This window comes from Ostrea edulis, chromosome 4 (assembly GCF_947568905.1).
Source record: "Ostrea edulis chromosome 4, xbOstEdul1.1, whole genome shotgun sequence".
NCBI lineage: Eukaryota > Metazoa > Mollusca > Bivalvia > Ostreida > Ostreidae > Ostrea > Ostrea edulis.
In genome coordinates, this window is record NC_079167.1 from 47,903,081 (window position 1) to 47,924,546 (window position 21,466).

The 21,466-nt window shown below is 36.6% G+C and overlaps 1 protein-coding gene across 2 annotated transcripts in view; it reads left to right on the forward strand.

Moving 5' to 3' along the window:
- LOC125671006 (uncharacterized) overlaps positions 1-21,466 on the forward strand; it is a 65,531-nt gene that overhangs the window by 27,078 nt on the left and 16,987 nt on the right. The window contains exons 2-7 of one of the 2 annotated variants that reach the window (XM_048906482.2): positions 3,604-3,745; positions 8,295-8,362; positions 13,850-13,930; positions 19,225-19,398; positions 19,631-19,737; positions 19,953-20,055. In XM_048906482.2, the coding sequence (XP_048762439.1) occupies positions 3,604-3,745; positions 8,295-8,362; positions 13,850-13,930; positions 19,225-19,398; positions 19,631-19,737; positions 19,953-20,055 (675 nt within the window). The remainder of the gene's footprint in view (positions 1-3,603; positions 3,746-8,294; positions 8,363-13,849; positions 13,931-19,224; positions 19,399-19,630; positions 19,738-19,952; positions 20,056-21,466) is intronic. The other variant, XM_056162798.1, reaches the window with a different exon arrangement.

Genomic DNA, 21,466 nt, shown 5'->3' on the forward strand with positions numbered 1-21,466 from the left:
TAAGGCCCGTGTGCCTCTTGTTTGAAAAGGCACTGTGGCATTGAGCTGATTTTTTTATTATTATTATTTCTTATCAGTTCTTCAAATAGCATCGCTTTTTCCGCAAGAGTATCCTTTCTTTGTGAACACTCGTTCTATATGGCTGAAGGAGTTTACGGTAATTCTAATCTTTCGCGTAAAAGCAACTGTGATTCGCGTAAAATAAACCCACATGTATCCACCAAAGACTAGTGCTACTTTAGCGGTCTTTTATTTTCCTGCGAAAGTGGTTAGTTAGTGAGTTGGCTTCCAATCAATGATAGAGTTTGCCTCGGGGAAGTCAGGTTCTTCTCATCACAGGGCGCAGACCCTCTCTTAATCACGCCGAAACGTAGCTATAATTTTCCGCTTCCTTGAAACTTTTAATCATTTTATCGATTATGTCACAGACCGTGCCGGAATAAATGATTTTTAATTGACTTTTCCCCCCTTAAAAATGAGAGCCTTAATGAAACTTTAAATATTTGTAAAAAGGTTCTTTTGTGCTGCTTTTTCAGGATCAATGACCGTTGCATTTAATATTGTTTTGGATTCAGAAATCAAGAGGAGTGAATCTAAGCCTTGACCATAGTCGATATCTCCCGTCCAACATCAGCAAAATTGTCAGATAAACTACGACCATGAAGTACCAATCTGACTAAAGTTATATTTATATATCTATAATATAGGTATGTACTTTAGTCAGATTGATGAAGTACGGTCTACTCCAGTGACCTTTAATTTGTCATTGGAAGATGATCATCATATACATTTTTATGCTTTTGCCTACAATGTGAAATTGATAAAAGTTCGTTTTAATCAATGTGTCTACGTATTACGACATCAATTGTGTTTGATAATTTTCGTGACGCACATCAGAAACAGCACTTGTCAACTTTTTAACACTCATTGCATGTCGAATACATGATTAAGGAATAATCAGTTCATTAAGCTACATCTATATGCTCTTGTATGGAAGGATAAATAGGAATTAGTGTTATTTCCCGTCAGACTTTGATTTTCTCTAATATGATTTATTTATTGGATTTGCCGATTTGGGACCTAGGTAGACTCCGTGAATTCATTCACTACCACAGGAAGAGTTCACAATCAAGCAGAAGTCAAATCGACACGGACGCTAAATATTTGATTATTTCAACTTTGCTGGTAGCGAATATCACGTGCAGAGAAGGAAACGCTCATAGCGAGAGTAATATCTAAAACAAACGAAGTAATTCTCACAAGATGTCGACCTGTCGTCACACTGTTATTACTGGTTCCACGGAATCGCACAAAAATGCGGATTATGAGAATGCGGCTACTGCAGTATTAATCGATTTCATTTTCTATGGAATTGCAACATACACATTTCTTGTATGATCCAATTATTGGTCAATCAACACCTGATTGGTCCATATCAGAACACATAATGACTTTGATTACGAAGAATCGATACTTGCCATTTAAAGTAAGCACAGCTTCAATTAAAATCAAGCCTTTCATAGCAGAGGAGATGGCAAAAAACTTCACCATATTGATGCCTATTGTACTCAAGTAGTTGTTATTCATTAGTCAAAAGCAAATACAGCTTATAGACAAAGTATGCAATGTAATAAATCTATAACCATATAAAGGTAAAGAAAGAATAGAAATTGTGCTTATACATTAGTATTTCTAATTTCAAAGAAATTCTTAATAAATTTACCCAAGTTACATAATTCCTTTACATTTTATATATAATATATCACTTCATACAATTTTTCCCTATTAAAAAGGAGTGTGTTTGTATCAATTAGCATGACAGCAAGAATTCATATACATTTCACCTGTAATGGTGATGTCTCCATATGTGTGAAAAATTCCCCAGCGAGACTTAAAACAATGTAGAACCAACCAATCGTATACAAGATGCACGGCATGACTGAATTCTGTTGCAGACAGTCTTCATTGGGTGTTTTGCTGAGACTGTTTATAAATGCTCATCTTTTCCAGAATCTCGATGTCAAATATGGTTGTATTCATCGTATAGACAATTCATTTTAAGGTATACCGATTTAACGACGAGATTTGAAACGCGAGAAGCGATAAGATCAGCGTTAATTTGATTTAGAAGCAGATTTATGCTTTGAAAAAAATGTACACGCATGCTTGCGATTGTGAAAACATCACCTCAATTTAATTATTTCAACACATTTCCATATTTCGCTTTATGATTCTATTTACATTTTTAAAAAATGCATAATTTGTGCATTAATATGTAAATAAAACCATTCTCATTGACTTCATCTTCATTTAAAAGTTCAACTTGTTGCGTCCATTAAGCAATAAAAAAAATACTGGTTGTCACTCTCTGATTTATTTATTTCCACCATGTTGTTAAGACTGCATAAAAACAGATGTAAAACTACTGAATTTCAAACTTCTTTGTCGACTCGGTGTTCTTGTTGAAATCCAACACCACTCCAAACAATGACGGGCAAAATACGAAAATTTCGGAAAACCAGCCTAGTCGTTTGCAATCGACCGGAAATCAGTGGCGAGAAAATGCAGCACCTGCTTCCTTTACTTTTTATCCTAGTCGCTCATCATTAGAGTACGAAGATATGATTTTTAGTGGAAAAGTTCTGCCATGTCTAATAGACGTCTGTAAGAAGTATTGCGAATATTTGTTACGTAAATATGAATGAGTATTTTGAGAGAAGAAAGCAAACAAAACATAATTTTCAAAATCTTTGACAGAATGAAAGAGAGGTCATAATTGGTTTTTATTGTTAGTTGAATTTGAAGCGATGTGTTCACAAGTCTAGCCTCATTAAAGCTAAGACTTCTGAAACTGACACCAGTAATCCTGCTGTAATAATATCCCTATGTATTTCAAAGTCTGTATCACAGAATTTCTTTTATTTTCATTATCTTTCACGGTAGGATTTAAATATTACATTTACATAATATCATTCCGAAATGTTGGTATTTTGAATAAAAAGATTTTAAATGCTTTAATTTTGTTTCAAGGCTTGTGAATAAGAGTCAGGATGATATACTGTGTATATTTGTATAATGCAAATATAGCGTATTAAACTTCAGGACTTTCCGAGTGGCTGAAGGCCAGGCGAAGGCCATACTTTGTATAGTTAGATTGTAAAAGTTCGTCTATTGCCATCAAATGACAAGTACATAAAGATAATTTGCAAAACTTTATGCATTTTTTTCTCGACGTGTCAAGCTATGAATGATTAAAAATACAAAAGGTTTGGAAAAACTAAATATCGATGTAATTATTTGGACGTATACAGAAAAACATGCTACAGAATTGTTAAAAACAATATTCGAAAATGTAATGTAGCATCTCTGATATTCAAACACTTAAGAGTGTATTTGGGATTTTCATTAACTTCTTACCTTTAATTACCTACAAAAATAGCGGGCATTTTATCATTCGGTCAAGTTTTTGCAAACTATTTCTTCATAGTTATGAATGCAATTTCTTGGTCTCTCTCACAAACATCATTCATATAATCCCTCGCTCTTGAGGCGAATTGAATTTCACCCGTGTTTTAGTATTAATGACTATATCTTGTTTTGTAGTGTTCACCTGCACATTTCCAAAGGAATGGCATGGGACGTGGTATCAGAACATTTTTGGAGAGCTATCCATATCAGAAACCGAAATTTCCAGAAAGGGTGTTTGCATAGAGAATGTAGGAAATAAATACATTGTTTCAAACAGGTATTAATCAATGTTTCTTTCAAATCAGGCCTATGCCTACAGTGTTACTTAGCTAGTCCCCATAGGTCGGAAATCAAATAAGAACCAGTAAATGAATCTATATGTAGCTTTTGGTTATAACAACCGTTTTGCCAGATATGGTAGAGTAGAGATTGCAGTTGCAACATTACTAGTAAATCACAAAAGATTACATCATATTATCTATATGATAAGATAAAGAGTCTGGCATCTGGATTGGACCAGTTTTCACATTTCTGTCTTTCAGTAAAATTGTTTTAAGACTACAAATGAAAATTTAAAGATCTTCGCCAGAAATACCTCTTGCATTCATATGAAATATGATGTTATCGTAAGAAAATATTCTTGCACGTGCAGGGAAATGGTTCGCGCCAAAGAGCCATTTGTTATCTTTACTTTTGTTTTTTTTTTAAAAATATATATTTTGGATCAATAAGACTGGTTTAGTCATGAATCTGAAGAGTTATAATGGTAAGAATAATATATAGTTTTATTGCGATAACATTTAGATATCATTTTCCGACAAACGCACTCAGATAAATCCTTTATAACCATCTGAATACTTTGAGAGGTGTCGAATTGAAAACCACTTATGCATGCTTTTTAGAGCATCTGAGTAACTCAAATGACTTGTTGCAATGTTTTCGTCCGTGTCGTATGTGGCTTGTCGTTAGTCGTCCGTTGTGCGTAGGTCGTAAACTTTTGATTTTAGGTCACCTGAGCGTCGTAAAACATTTAAATAATATCTTCTGTAATGCAATTGATACTAAATTGATACTAAATGTATATTTAGGAGGAGTAGGTACCCCGTTGCCAAAATTATAAGTTTCAATGATACCCAGGGTAGGGATTTTGGTACCAGGGTGGTACGAAATGGTCACATTAATTACATGTGTATGTTAACAATTGAACATTTTTAACTTCTTATAGCGTCCTTTCCCATTCTTTCATATTGAGTAAGAAGCATGTCTGGGACATCTTAGGACTTCTGCATCCCCAGGGACTCGGGGACAGGGCAAAAACTGCCAAAAATTTACCCAATTGTGAAAAGTCATTAATCTCTACAACCTGTAATCTGTAAGAAAAACTAAATGCATAGTGATGTAAAGCAGGAAGGTCTCTACCGAGGCATCTACCAAAATAATAAATTTCATGATCCCCGGGGTAGTTTTAACTCCAGGGTGGCACTAAACTTGGTATGTTGTGTTTATGTGTAAAACATTTAAATGGTAAAATTGAAACTAAAGACATGTAGATATTTAGAAGGAGCAGGTATACTTTAAATTTCATAATCCCAGGGGATGGATTTTAGTTCCAGGGTTGGACCAAAATTATCATAGCGATTATAGTCCTTATCATTTGAAAGTAATCTTTAATTTTGCTGATGCATTTTAAGGAATAGCAGATAGAGATGTACCAAAATTATGAATTTCACGACTCCAGGGTTTTGACTCTAGAGGGTCCAAAACAGTCATATATCACATAACGTAAACTCTTTCGTCAGTTTGTGTGCTGTAAACTCTTTCGTCAGTTTGTGTGCTGTAAACTCTTTCGTCAGTTTGTGTGCTGTAAACTCTTTCGTCAGTTTGTGTGCTGTAAACTCTTTCGTCAGTTTGTGTGCTTTCTGATGCATTTGTGTCGTAAGAACACATCTTGTTTTATACTGCTGCTGATTATTAGAATTTACTTTAGATATGCAGAACAGGAAAATACATTTAACTAATACTCAGGTGACAGATAATGGGTAAAATACGAAACGAAACGAAATCTGCCGAAACAAAACTTACCGAAACGAAACAGAATGTAGAACCGAACTGTGTAATCATGATAATTAAAAAGTGGTATCTCAGGTCCCTGTGAAAGTTACCACATATAAATGAAATTCTCTTCCCTGTTGATGTGGTCTTTCGGGTTGACTGATACATTTTTCAAGCGGTCCATCGGTTAGCATCAAACATTGTTTGAAGAAACTGGTGTCTGAGAAAGTTGAAAGCAGGAAGACGTTTAAACTCGTATATTATCTCTAACTGCTGAGGTGCGAGTACTTTCAATAATGGGGGGAAAATTAAATAGTATACCATATTATATGAATGCAATTCGGTAAGATGTACATGTATATACATGTACATGTATTGTTAAAAATTATTATTGATATGCAGTAAGTCTAAAGATAATTCTATATATTTGGGGTGTTGCTAAAACGGGGAATTGAAAACGGAAAATATTTTATGCATTAATATCAGGAGGAGGTCAGCATTTTGTAAAATCAAAAGGCTTATGAACAAGGGAAGCAGAAATTACAAAAAGAACGGAAAGACATACTCCAAATCCACCGTTTGATATTTTACATACAGATACACAATATCCACATGTATAGGGGCCTACATAGATTTATCTTTAGAGCAAAAAATACTGAAACATCTATTTATGCCCAAAGGTGGATCCAACGCCGGCGACACCACCCCTCGTTTAGTGTGTTTCCCCAGACCTCCGACCTGTGAGACTGTAACCCTTTCTGGATGCGAAACTAATTGCACATGGTATTTATAATTCAATCAACATCGGATATGTACTTTAGGTCCTTTCCAACTTTTAAAACTTTGTATCGGTCAATCCGAAAGCCTACATCAAAGGGGAGGCAAATTTTATTTCTATGTGGTAACTTTCACAGGGGCCTGAGATACCATTTCTAATTATTATAATTAAAAGAGTTCGGTTATACAATCTGTTTCGTTTCGTTAGGTTTCGTTTCGGTGGGTTTTGTTTCATTAGATTTCGTTTCGTTTTGCACTTTACGGGTACCCGACAGATAAGGCCTTGTTCAGCTTCTTAAATGGAACAGCAACATTGATTTCAACCAATTTTGGTATGTGGCATTTATGGGTCAAGGGGAACAATATTACCGGTATGAAGTCCATGGTCTCTGGGGCCTAAGGCGTGCGTATGGCTGTTTTGGCCATTAATGTAATCTTCAAAAATATTCTGCATATGAGTGAAAAATTCTTAAGAGGGACGTTAAACAAGATACAATCCATCAAAATTTTACTACTTGACCATCAAGTAATCAAACTATTTGCATATTTATGATAAGCAATAAACCTTTCACCAAAAATGTGAAATTCATAGCCCCTGGGTTAGGGCTCATGCCCCAAAGTAGAGCTTAGTTGCTCAAATATCAAAAAATGCATTATATTTTTAAAAACCTCCTTCTGGACATCAAGGAGGCGATTTGTTTGCTTAATAATAATGAGCATAGGGCCCTCTAACAAAACTGTGTAATTGATTATTTCATGATCCCACAGGGTAAGGGTTTTGTTCCAGGATGGAGCCAAAGTTATCATAGTGATTATTGTTTTTATCATTTGAAGGACTTCTTTAAGTTTGCTGATTCAGTATTGAAACTAAATGCATATTTAGGAAAAGCAGTAAAGGGTGTACCATAAATGTAAATTTCGCAACCCCAGGGATGGGTCCAAATTAGTCATCGTTTAATTACATATATTATATTATGTAAAGCCTTTCATCAGTATATGTACTTCCGAGGGCATTTAGGTTTTAAGAAGACATCTTGTTTTATATTGTTGTTGAATATTAGAATTTAGATGTAGCTAGATATTTTGTTCTAGATTCCATAGCCCTTGGGGCTATTGATACTCAGGCGACTGATAAGGTCTGTGGGCCTCTTTGTTTAATTATGTAGACTGTTTGACTACATTGGGTTTTGATGATAGTGCAAATATAAATCAAACTAACTAATTTTCATCCATATATAACCCGTTTTTATTCATTTTATAGGAGGATAATATCCTCATTCGCCGCTCGTTAATTTCTGTTGTCTCAATCCCGATCTAATTAATATAAAGAACTCAAAGTTCTGTGATAATTCATATTTACCAGATTTATTCGTCAAATTTGTTTATTTTAGACATACGAAAATTTAGCTTCTTGACAAATTGCTATGCTTGACAGATATTCAATTCATATGAATACAGAAGATTACAAACATTTAAACAGTTAAAGAGTGCGGTGAATAAGAACCGAAGAAAGACAATAAGTCCCCAGACTTCGTTAGGGAGACTTAATTATCAAATATGTATGGTAGTTATACCAGTATATATATCATCTAGTACAAAGTATAAAAATGGAGACGTATAAGAAGCACACGCTAAATTGTGTGGACTCAGGTGACCGTTAATGTCTGTGGACGTTTTGTTATTCTTCCTTTGTCAACATTCATGGCATTTCGATTAAAACTGACGAGAAACGCACGGGTTCGATTATTTGTGTGCAAAAATATTGCCACTTCGTTACTGAGTGCAAAAAGCCAGTAAATGGCAGTCTTGGATTATTTTTCTAGGTCATACTACTTTCGATAATTTTTATGATCAGCAGATTCTCACGTAAATGTCAAAATCAGAATTTTTGCCTCATTCTTATCTTGTACCATAGAACTTTATCTCATTGGTCAATCTCGGATTCTTTACAGGTTATTATTATTTTTATCAATTTTCATTTTGTGTTTTATTTCTAGGGAACAAGAGTGCTACAGGTGTCTTGTAATAAATCCTTGGCATCAGAACGTAATTCAGTATAAAGAAAGTGAGTAGCATTTCAAATTTCTTTTCCTTATTTTTAGACTATGGTGTAAAATAGGAAGGTATGATATGGTGTTTTCACTTTAATTGATCCAATGTAAACCCAATTAAAATGAACTGTCAGGTGAGAGATGCATACATCAGAAGCCTTCCTGATCACTTCATCATTCATCATCATTAAGATGAATTATTTGATTTCAATATTTTCCATATCGGGTTACAGCTGCATGTTCGCAAAGTCCTTTTCAAACTATAAAACAATTTCATGTATAGACGAGGGGATTTTAAGGTAACGATATCTTGTAAAAAAAAAAATAAATATAATTTGAAATACACCCTTCTTTTAGACACGTTGCAGAGCTTTCTCTTTCAACAATATGTGTTGAGTAAAAATATTTAAGAGGCAAAAAACCCCGTGCCAATACTTTTCCCCATAAACCACCCAGAGGGATAGATAAGTCTTTATACGTATAATGATTATTTCCAGGATTATGAGTCGCATTTCCCCAAGCTTTTGAATTGCGTGTTTTCAATAAATCGTTAGCCGTTTTTAAAAGGTTCTAATTAAGTTACCCATTTTCCCGTCAATTAAAGAACATTTTTGATACTCAGGAAATCTCTGGAGTGCGTCGAGCTAACAAAATGTTATCGCATACATATAGACATGAAGACAGGGTTAACACTTGGTCCCCGATAATTGAGTAATATCACAACTGGCAATCGTAGTTTCTGTCATCAAAACGTAAGCTGTTAACAGACGACAGAGCAAACTCGGGGGAATAATATGCTGTTTACATATAAGGTTGTCATAAATGATTAATGCTGCACACTGAACTAAGGGAGGAGTGGTGTACGTTTGTAAATTTTTATTAATCCGAGTGAAGAGAAATGGGCTAACATCACCGCTTATTATAATCCACTGTTAAACAAATTTCTCATTTCATAAGCATAGGCAGTTTCTATAGTCCTTTTCTTATATCTGTTCTAGGACAGATTGTGATTGTGCAGCAGACAAATATGAATAGATCCATATCCTGTCTACATTGGATTCTTCCATTTATTTATTGCATAATCATGACATTAATCTTCGACCACTGTCGGAGCGCTGTATGTTATCTAGAAGCATTTTAGTTGGATGAATAGGTCGTGATTCAAAATCTTCATTAGGATGAAAAAAATGAAAACAACGAATGGTGATCAATCTCAGAAATCGTATAAAGAATACAAAATTGGGAATAGGGTAAACATGGATTCCTGGAAACACCAGAGGTGGGATCAGGTGTCTAGGAGGAGGAGGAGGCATCCCCTGTTGACCGGTCACACCGGCCGTAAGTCCTTTATATTGATAAGGTAAACGGATTAATCCGTAGTCAAAATCAATATGTAAAGAACACCCTAACAATTGGTATGAAACACGTTTGACCTAATGACAGTTGTATTTGCAAATTAGATCGATATAACGACCATAGCATTTGCGAAATGTTGCCTGTCTTGGTTAAAATTTTATTATACGCAGAACATGTTCCCACGTATTGAATCAGTTGAGACAAGTAAATATCATATGCAGGTGATAATGGAATATTGTTACACAGGAAGTTGACGATGGACAAGCTGAAGTCATAAAGTTGAGCTATAACTTTGCCGTTAATGTTAAAGTTTAATAATATGAAAAAGATGTGAAAAACTGTTATGCCTTTTATTTCGAATTCACTGCGATATATCGAATCGACATATGATATGGATAAAAGTGAATATTTTTAATAGATAAACCCGTCTCATAAGAATTCATGCCTATGGGAATTCCAACAGACTGGTAGAACCTGATCATCAAATACTATATAGATATTGTCAATGAGGAACTCGAGCATCTTTTAGCTCACCTGAGCCGAAGGCTCAAGTGAGCTTTTCTGATCGAAATTTGTCCGTTGTCTGTCGGCGTAAACTTTTCAAATTTCCATCTTCTTCTTCAGAACCACTGGACCAATTTCAACTAAACTCGGCGCAAATCATCCTTGGGCGAAGGGGATTCAAATTTGTTGAAATGAAGGGTCATGCCCAATTCAAAGGGGAGATAATCACAAAATGCAAAAATAGGGTTGGGTCATTAAAAATCGTCTCAAGAACAACTGGGCCAGAAAAGCTGAGATTTGCATGAAAGCCTCCTGACATAGTGGAGATTCAAGTTTGTTAAAATCATGAACCCCCGTGGTGTATGTTGAGGCTACCATAGGGATCAAAGTTATACATGCGAATATATAAAGAAAATATTTAAAAATAATTATCTCAAGAACCAATGGGCCAGAAAAGCTGAAATTTATATAAAAGCTTTCTGACATAGTGGAGATTAAGTTTGATAAAACCATGACCCCTGGGGATAGGTAGGGGCCACAATAGGGGATCAAAGTTGTACATGCGAATATATAGGGAAAATCTTAAATCTTCTCAAGAACCACCGTGCCATAAGAGTGGAGATTTAAATGAAAGGTTCCTGATATAGAGTAGATTCAAAATTCAGATCATGACCCCGAGGGTAGGGTGGGGCCACATTAGGGGATCAAAGTTTTACATGTTGATATATAGAAAAGTCTCCTTCTCCAGAACCACTGGGCTAATATTAATCAAACTTGGCACAAATCAACTTTTGGTGAAGGGAATTCCAAGTTTGTTCAAATTAAGGGTCATGTCCCCTTCAATGAGGAGATAATCGCAAAAATAGGGTGGGGTCATTTAAACATTGAAAAATCTTCTCAAGAACCACTGGATCAGAAAAGCTGAAATTTACATGAAAGCTTCTGACAAAGTGGTTTGTAAAACTCATGACCCCGGGGTTAGGGTGGGGCCACAATAGAGGATCAAATTTTTACATGCGAATGTATAGGGAACCAAACTTGGCGCAAAGCATCCTTAGATAAAATTTGTTAATATGAAAGGGCATACCCGTCTACAAAGTCATATGATTAATGAATTTGTAGTCAAATTTAATGTAAGTTTGATAAATTTTCTAAATGTTTGAAATACATATGTATTTGAGAATGAGATTTTATTAGGTATAGATATATTATTAAGCTTTCAATGAGATGGTAAATTGTCTTTTTGCTAAACATTCCTAAAATGCTTATGTATATGTTGTATAACGCCACTGTAACATTGTTTCACACTCTGCTGTACCCGTCTTTATGAGTATCTAAGCTAATTATGGGTTCTCCTGAGGGAGGCTCACCTCGTTTGGTTTCTGTAGGATCTGTACTCTATACCAAATACCGTCTGGTCCACAATGGTACGGGATGTTAGATGAAACACATGCATCCACTGAGCCATGTGCACATTGCGATTACCGGGCGAGTTATTCCCAGAAAGACTCGCCCCAACTACAATATGTAGCAAGGCGAAGGTGACAGGGGACAATTTCTTTGGTTCTGAAACATGTGGGTAGGGGATATACATCAATGTCGGATTATGACAGACTAATGAAAAATCATATTTCCCTTTTATGTCAATACTTGTATTCCATATTGGTGTAGTTCATAAATTATGATCCTAAATTACATGTACTGGTGCACAAAACATGCTCTTAGCAGGTGCCCATTTTTTGCTTTGATTTTCTCTTATTTGGGCTAATCCGCACCACCCCCACACCATCACAGTACCAAGCATGGGGATTTAGACACTGTGCACAATCAAGAACCATGTCTGCCCTTCTTAAAACTCTACCTTTCATATAGGGCTATCCACCTTCCCTCTCAGCTACAGACCTTTTGCTGGACCATGCATGTTTTCACCGGAATTTCTTCAGCAACTGACCACATGTCTTAGTTTCGTATTTACACCCATTTATATGCTAGGAATCATGGTGACACCTACATGTTGTATATCAACATTTTTATTAATCACTCAGCTACATTTGACATGCATCCTAAAATTATTCTATACATTTTTACACATGCAATATAACTTCAAATATGGGGTATTTCCATTTTTTTAAAAAGTTGAAACTGTCCCCTGCTACCGAAGCCATGAGAGAGAGAGAGAGAGAGAGAGAGAGAGAGAGAGAGATCACTTTAGGTCACATTACTAGTAGAGTGCGAAGCATGTCTCACATAAAAGTCTTATATACATGTACGTATAAGTCGATATCCACCTAGAATTAGTTTATCGGTCTTGTGCACGTTCTCGGATGTTTAGTGGTACACGCGTCTTGTTACATTCGTCTGATGAAACGCTCGCCCGACTTAGACTCTCAGTCCATCTTTAGCCATCAGCACATAATTATGTGTGAGGATGGGAATTCATCCAGTGTTTTTATGCTCGGAGGACTAAAAATTGAAATCGGTCGCTGCGCTGAAAAAACAAAATAATTGTACCCAATAAAGCGATGAAATTAATATGCCATGTTCGAAAAGATCTTTTCTGTTTTTGTTTTTGTCAAAAACCTCCAGTGAGTTGAGAGGGTCTAATGATTTTGTGAGATTACTGGCAGCTGTCTGTCATCTGTCCGTACACTTTGCATATTGGCTGTTTTTTGTATTTATTAAGTAGCATTGGGCATAAATCTGGTGAAAGAAATGAGTGTTATACATCAAGATCGGGGACTGATTTCCGCTAAAATCAATAATGGTCCATAAAGTTGTAAGCAGAGAATCATGGCCATTGATTTGTATGTAAGATCAAATTATCTTTTACGATAAAACCTGCACAGCAGAAAACACTTTTAGATGGCGGTTCTTTTCCTCAATCAAATGTTATACCGTAATTACTTTTTTCCTACCAGTGCATTTCACCCAACACAGGACAATAAATTCGAAAGTAAACCAGGAAAATGAGAGAAATAATTACCCCAAAGATGTTTGATGTTGTAGACTGATGTACGTCACGAAGACAGAAGAAATTAACCCTTTAAGTTTCTAATATCTTTCTTCTATAATGAAGCAACAGCGGACTGTTGAAGGCCATTATTAAAGACGAAGAGAAATTTATTTAATGAACGGAGGAGAAGAGAAATCTTCCTTATTAGAATGAGAAAGCACGAACATTTTCCTAACGAAAGGCAGAATAATTTTCTACCATATGTCTATGCATTTTCTGTAATTTCATCGAAAACTGTTACTGCAATTGTCGAAATGTGGAATGTTTCTTTAAAACCCCTATAGTAATGACTACGCTGATTTATTATAGACGCTTTACGAACGCTTTCTTTCATCTTTGAAGTACCACGCCTCTTCACCTCCTCTATCAAAAATATTCTTACGCCCACAAATATTAGTGGGGATGAATGTCGTCATACGTACATAGTATGCCTTATCCTACACTTCATTACAAACGATATTCTTTCTTCAAATTCATTTCAAATGAGTTTTACATACGAAGGATGTTTGTTCAAAGACAAAGTGTAATATATATCATTACCTTAGGTGACCATCTTTGACATGCCAGACATATAGTATGAAAAAAATCTAAACTTGATTACGAGACTTTTTTATTTTCATTATTACAGGCTACTGTCAAAGAGAGAAGTCATTAGAAATAGCGTGCCGTAGTATTAACGGAGACTATCCTCTCCATACCATAGTCAAAGGTAAAGAATGTATATAATACTTTTAAAAAAACAATTTTCTTTACACTTTCTCCAATTACATGTAGGATATATTGTCGTGTACCTCAGGATTTCTATTCTATACAATTTATTGACGTTTTATTATGTAAATATTGAACATATACATATACTGAGTGGTAGTAAATGCCCCAAAAAGGACTAGGTATGATAACAGTCATTTCTGGCCCTGAATCTATTTCTTCGAAATTTGGCTATTAAGCCAATTCAACTTAATCAGTAGATTATCATCCATGGTCACCAAAAAGTATGGGGCGGGTGGAAGGATTTTATTTTTTTATTTTTGAGAAAAATATTAATGACAAACGAGTTTTTGTCAACAGAAGTGCATCATTAATGCCAGATGGATATCAGTCTACGCTTATTTCACAGACAAATTCCAGGTTAAGCTTTAATTTCAAACACAGAAAGATACCAAACTTCTTCAAGATTTGAAGAATATTAATCCCTTCCTTTCATTTACGCCCGTAAGAAATCAAGAAAATCGTATGATCTATTTTCTTCACGTGGCTTTTCACGTTGCTATACCGGAAATGTAAATAAGAAGTGTAAATACCGGAGTCGGACATGAATTTTTTTTCCGGAAATCGCAAAATAAAATTTTTTCGGGCAGGCCGATTTTTGAGGGGCGGGCGGGGATGATAATCTATCAATTAAGTTGAATTGGCCTTACAAACGAATAATTATCTATTCTAAGGCCACCAGAGTCACTCACTTATTGCTTTCTGTATCTGTCTGTCGTCAACTGTCGTTAACTTCTGAACATTTTAGATATTCTTCTCAGAAACTGCATGGCAAAGTTTTCACCAAAATTGCTGTGAAATGTTCTTGGGGTAGGCGATCAAGCATTACTAATTTTTTGGTCCGTGTCGCTTTGGGGCCCTAGGAGTAGGACTTACTCCTCTAAAATTGTACAATGTTTAAAAATCTTTACTCTTGGACATCTGGGTGCGTAATTATACTGAGCAATGAAGTCCTATACCAAAGTTGTGAAATTCATGGACAGGATCAGGGGAAAGCTCTGAAAACAAAAGCTCTGCCGACTCGAATGTAGAAACGCGGGGTGAAGTCATCGGGAAGCACGGCGTTGGGTCATATAACAGCAATTGTCTTCTCCTCCTTAGATTGTGTACCCAACACCGCCTTAGTGTCACAAACACACTCTTCCAGCTACCAACCAGAAACGAAACCACCTGGATGCACCCACGCTCAAAACTCTGGCTCCACATCGACTAAGCCATTGTCAGAACTAGAGACATGAACGATGTGCGAGTGACGAAGTCAATGTGTGGAGCAGATTGCTGGACGGACCACCGCCTCATCATATGCAAGCTCAACTTTCATATTCAACCACCTAGGCGTCCACAGGGGAAGAAACCATACAAGCGCCTGAATATTGACAAGCTGAAAAATGTCACCATCAAGCAGCAAGTCACTAGTGAGCTGGATGGGAAACTTTAGTTATTGCCCTTTAACTCTGGCAACATTGAGCAGGACTGGGCAGATTTCAGGAACACTGTAAACTCGATATGCATTGACATACTGGGTCCTAAATCACACTCTCACCAGAACTGGTTTGATGAAAATAATGAGACTATAGACAAGCTGCTTGAAGAGAAAAACAGGCTCTTAAAGCTAAACCTTTCAAAAAAGACTCCAGCCAACACAGCTGCCTTAAACCAAGGAAAGCAGACTGTCCAAACTGAATTAAGGCAAATGAAGAACATATGACTCAGTCAAATGGCCAATGAAATTCAGGGCTACACTGACACCCACAATTCCAAACGCTTCTGTCAAGCTGTTAGAACACTGTATGGACTTCATTCTGCTGGTACATCATCACTGATTCCTGCTGGTGGAACCAAACTTATCACAGACAAATCTGGCATTCTTGATAGGTGGGTTCTAAACAGGTCATCGTCAATCGGCAGCGAGGCAATCAATCGCCTACCTCAGACCCCAACTGACACAACACTTGACGACCCTCCTTCTACTACAGAGACCGAAAAGGCTATAAAGGAAATGTCAACTGGCAAAGCTCCTGGGGCGGACGCCATTCCATCCGAGATCTTAAATCCGCAGGTTCACTGACGATTCAGAAACTGACCAAATTTTCTATTCAATGTGGGCAAAGGAAACCTTACCACAGGACCTAAAGGATGCTTCAATATTTCACCTCTACAAGCGTAAAGGAAACATACAGTCCTGTGACAACCAAAGAGGAATTTCATTCCTATCCACCGCTGGCACGCATATTGTTGAACATACTTCTTCGCCACCTTGAAAATGGTCTCCTACCTGAAAGTCAGTGCGGATTCCGCTCAGGTCGTGGGACAGTGGGCATGATATTTGCTGCCAAACAACTGCAAGGAAAAGCCAAGAACAGAACGCCAGTCTCTACACAACATTTGTAGACCATACGAAAGCATTTTATACCGTCAACAGGACTGGATTATTGTTAATCATGGAGCAATTTGGCTGCCCACCAAGGTTCATCACGATGGTACGTTAATTCCCAGATGGCATGCAGGCCCACGTTCTCGATGATGACAATCAATCTTCACCCTTTGAGGTCACAAACGGTGTCAAGCAAGGTTGCATTTTTGCCCCAACTCTGTTCAGCATGATGTTCACTGCTATGCTGGCAGATGCCTTCTCTGAGAGTGACCCAGGCATTGACATCAGGTACCGCACGGATGGGGGAGTCTTCAACCTGCAGCGCCTGAAAACCAACTTCAAAAGACTGAGAGACCTTCTCTTTGCAGATGATTGCGTCCTTAATGCCTAACAGAGCTTGACATGCAACAAAGCCTGAACAGGTTTTCGGATGCTTGTGACAACTTTGGTTTGACGATAAGCACTAAGAAAAACTGTGATCATGTTCCAATCAGCACCATACACCCCTTACATTGAGCCGAACATCTACATCAAGTCTGAGCGCCTCAACCCTGTGGAAAAGTTTATATACCTTGGAAGCACCTTATCCAGAAACGTCCACATTGATGACGAAGTCAACTCCCACATAGCTAAAGCAAGCTTAGCCTTTGGCCGTCGGAACAAAACTGCATGAGGCCGCTGAGGCATTATCACAGCGACAAAACTCAGTGTGTACAGAGCAATTGTACTGACAACCTTACTCTATGCAAGTGAGACCTGGACGGTATCCCGTCTTGGTGATAACTAAACCACTACCACACAGTATGCCTACGGAAAATTTTGAGCATCAGATGGCAGGACAAGATCCCAGATACTGAGGTTCTAAGCCGTGCTAACATGTATAGCATCAACACCATGCTGCGGTCAGGCCAACTCCGCTGGGCTGGTCATGTTCTAAGAATGGATAACACTCGCATCCCGAAATAGCTCTTGTATGGGGAGCTAGAAAATGACTCGCGCTCCAGAGGTGGTCATAAAAAGCGACACAAAGACTCCCTGAAAGTATCCACCATACTGTTCCACATCGAACCTGACACATTGGAAGATCTAGCTCTAGACCGAAGTGTCTGGCGCTCTAGTGTAAAGATGGTAGCAAAGATACACGAGGAGAATAGTATCTGCCTGGCAAAACAGAAGAAGGCTAAGTGAAAAGTGAGAAAAGCATCAACAGCAGCTCCATCCGGACCGTTTTGTCCGGAATGTGGAAGGACGTTCCATGCGAGGATTGGATTTGTCAGCCATCTTCGAACCCACAACACTAAACGCAAGAATTATCGAGATGAAGTTATGGTCATCTTTGACATCGAAGGACGATCTACTATACGGGAAAGCTCTGAAAACAAATACCAAGTAGACATGAATAATTTGATTAGCTTGACTTAATTCAGTTTGTAATGTTGCTATTTTTATGTATGTCCGCATTTTGTACAGAAATATTTGAAAACAGAGAAAGAAGTTCGATTTGTTTGTAGCAAGGTGAGAGAGCCATGTTTTAGGCCCATTACTGCATAAACACATGCGATAACGACCATGTACTGGTGCAGTTCACACAAAATACTGTTTATATATTTACCGTTCATATTTTTTTTTATATGCCTAATGGAATTTTAACAAAAAATGAGCTTTAAAATTAATCAAACATACATCCAAGTAGCGATTATGGTATTCAATACTCGGACGTTCGATCAAGTCCATCTATAGCGGCCAGCGACAATATTTTCCTGTGGACTAGAAGATGTACGGTACAATATGTGCCGCCATGCCAAATAATAACAATAATAATAATAAATAAAACATCCCTTTTCTCGGCACCTATTCTCATCGGCGACAATATATGCCGACGGACGGCAGTATGTACCTACGGGTATATACATATCGTCGCCGACAATATGTGCTGAATGACAATATGTACCGTCTCAGGCGCCATGTAGCGCCCAAAATTGGTATTTCGTATTCATCGTGAGCGATGCATGCCGCTCATATTTTTAGAAGTCAAATAGCCTTGGATAATAGCGTGTTTTTGACCAGTTGAAAAGAAGATAGACGTAATTGTGACGTAATACATTGTAAATACATGTTTCATTACTGAAATAATGGACAATTTTGAATATCTCATCGCGACCACAAATTTAAACAAGAATTTCTGTTATTCATGTTCATTGGTAAATTTAGCTACTAGTCTACTAATAACTACTGGCAGACACGTAGAATACGGGGAGGGGCTCTGCCTCTCCTTTTTTGACAACACTCCTTTTCGTTATTTTTACATGCAAAGTAATTTATTTTTATATCCAAAGCAAATACTAGTAAGAGATATATATGGTGATTGCCCCTCTCCTTTCTTAGACGTACTGAGTGGTAAGAATGTACAATTGAATTGATGAGTTGAACCTATGAAAAGAAAGATGAACAGTGCCCCTCTTCCCTCTCGATTTACGATTTCGAAGCTTGGTAAAAGTTATTAAGGTTTAAGGAGTTGGCAAAATCCAGCATGATAGCTGGAACTTCAAAGCATATGACGTATTCAGGGGTCAAGTATCGCAGTTCATAACCTCATGTACTTTCAAACATATATATTTACATTCTACTTCTAGCTGGGCGTTTGCATTATATTCATATTGAATTCAGACGTTTTATCCATCTGAATATGTCATCAATCTATAGATATTATGCTTAAGGAAATCAGCTATGCACCTTGAAGGAAAATACCCTTAAATTTCAAGTTTTTCGTGAAAATCTTAAGAAGCAGTGTGTTTCGAAAGTTTTCTTATTTTTAAAAATGGTGATTATCACATCATTTCAGAATATATTTTTATTTGCAGTGCCTGGAAGTCCCGTAACATGTCCATTCCAGGGAAGATATTCCTTTTCATATACATACAACGGAAAGGGGTCCTGCAGCACTCCTCAATCAGAAATTCACGCATGCGCTGATGAATCCAAATTTAAATTCCTTTACAAAGAATGCCCAGGCATACCAGATACCAAAGAAAGGGGTGAATATTACATATGTATTTCCATGTTGTAAGGGTTTTTAGTAATGAAATGATTATACTGTTCTTTCTTCAAAATAAACCATGTAGCAAAAGTACATTGATCAAGCATTAATTTTTTTTTTAATTTTTTTATTATATATATACATGTTTATATTGATTATCTGATGCATATATCAGTGTTTTGGAAAGACATAACAAATAGAATTTCTAAGACGGAAATGTATTATTTCAGAGGTTTATTTCCAATGTTTGGCCACTTGGGAGAACGGAGAGAAATATTTGTATGGCAGATTCAGCGGCTCCGATATTTCAGACAGAGTCGAAATGTACCGATGTTTTGTGAGTGCATTTTGCAAGCAGTCATTATGAATATTTATGTTTCAAGAGATCAATTCATTCTAAAGAGAACATCCTGAACTTCAGCATGTGAAGTGCAGCGTTTTTACCTCATTATTGTGAAATATTCACTACTTCTTAACAATTAAAAAGGTGACATAGATAAGGGTTTATGTTCTAATAAATATACAGATTATGCAGTGTAGTAAATCTTTCAGATGCACAGCCTGTTTGGGTATGGAGGAGACATGTCCATGTCGGCGGATGCATCTTGTCAGGGTCTACAAAGCCCCACAGTAGGAACATCAACAATGACATTAGGTAAATCCTCAAATCGCGGTATGTCATTTCCGCAACTCTACGCTTATTGCTAAAGTCCTTGGGCAATAGCATATATTATACGTTAGTGTTTTTGCAGGTAATGCGCATGCTTTGGTGCCATAGTGCGTCATTCTGGGAATATCTAGATATTTATTTTACTTATTTTGACTCATCGATAAAGCTTTTTTAAAAGTACTAAAATGTTTTAAACACGGGCTAAGACTAGCAATAATGCAGCTAGTCCTCAGATTTTAACTTGATATGCAATACCACAGCAGGCTATACACAGTTTCTCCGATCGATCGATATATAGGCTCGACTAGAAATAACTCCTTAATATTGAGCAGCATGATGTACACACTGCAAGTTTATCCTACTTAGCCCCGACTAAAAATAATTTCTCTATATTCTGTCTTTTCCGAGACGTTGCTCGGGGAAATTCCTGTTCTATGCAGTTTCTGTAAAGTCACTGTAAAAATCTTTTTTGTTACCTGTAGATATCAAATGCTGAATTTCAATACATCTTTATTTTTACAAAACTTTGGTTATTGTAAAATTTATATCAAATTTCTCTTTGTTATAAAAGGTCATTTTCTAATGGTTTTCACATTACGATAACTGTCAATGTTTTATGCCTATATAGTTAACTTTATATAGCTTCAAAAATGATAATCAAAGTGTAATTTCATTACGAGTGTTTTTCCTAAAAAGATATCAAGTGTGCACTTAGCCTACCACTGATTTCACAAAAAATACATCGTTTGAAACCCACGGGGTTATATCGTACAAGTGAGGTATGATCTAGGAATATTTCACCGAAAATTGGAAATTCACGATGAAAAAAATGGGTTGTGAATGTTAGAGTACAAGAAGTTTACTTTGCCAAGCCCGATTCTCTGAAATCGTGAAATAGTTCTCTTCAATACTCTAGAGTCTATACCAATTTTGGTAGTAATATTTTCTACTTAAAGTAGGTGGGAGAGGCCGGTATATTTATTTTCCCATATGAATTGCAAATGATCAGGTGAGAAGAAAAAACATCTTGCTGTGTCCTTCAATTCGACATTTAGATATATCGACGACGTTTTGTCTATTAATATTATAACTTTCATTCATATGTCTATTCGATATATCCCTGTGAGCTCGAAATAAAAGACACCACAGAGTCGTCCACTTCTGCTTCATACTTAGATATTTTATTGAAAGTAGACATTAACGGCAATTGATAACTCAACTGTATGACAAACGGGATGATTTCAGCTTCTCCATCGTAAACTTCCCATATTTATGTAGCAATATTCCATTATCACCTGCATATAGTGTTTATATTTCTCAACTGATTCGATACGCAAGAGCGTGTTCTGCGTATGGTCAGTTTTTAAATCGAGTCAAGTTACTGACAAACAAGTTG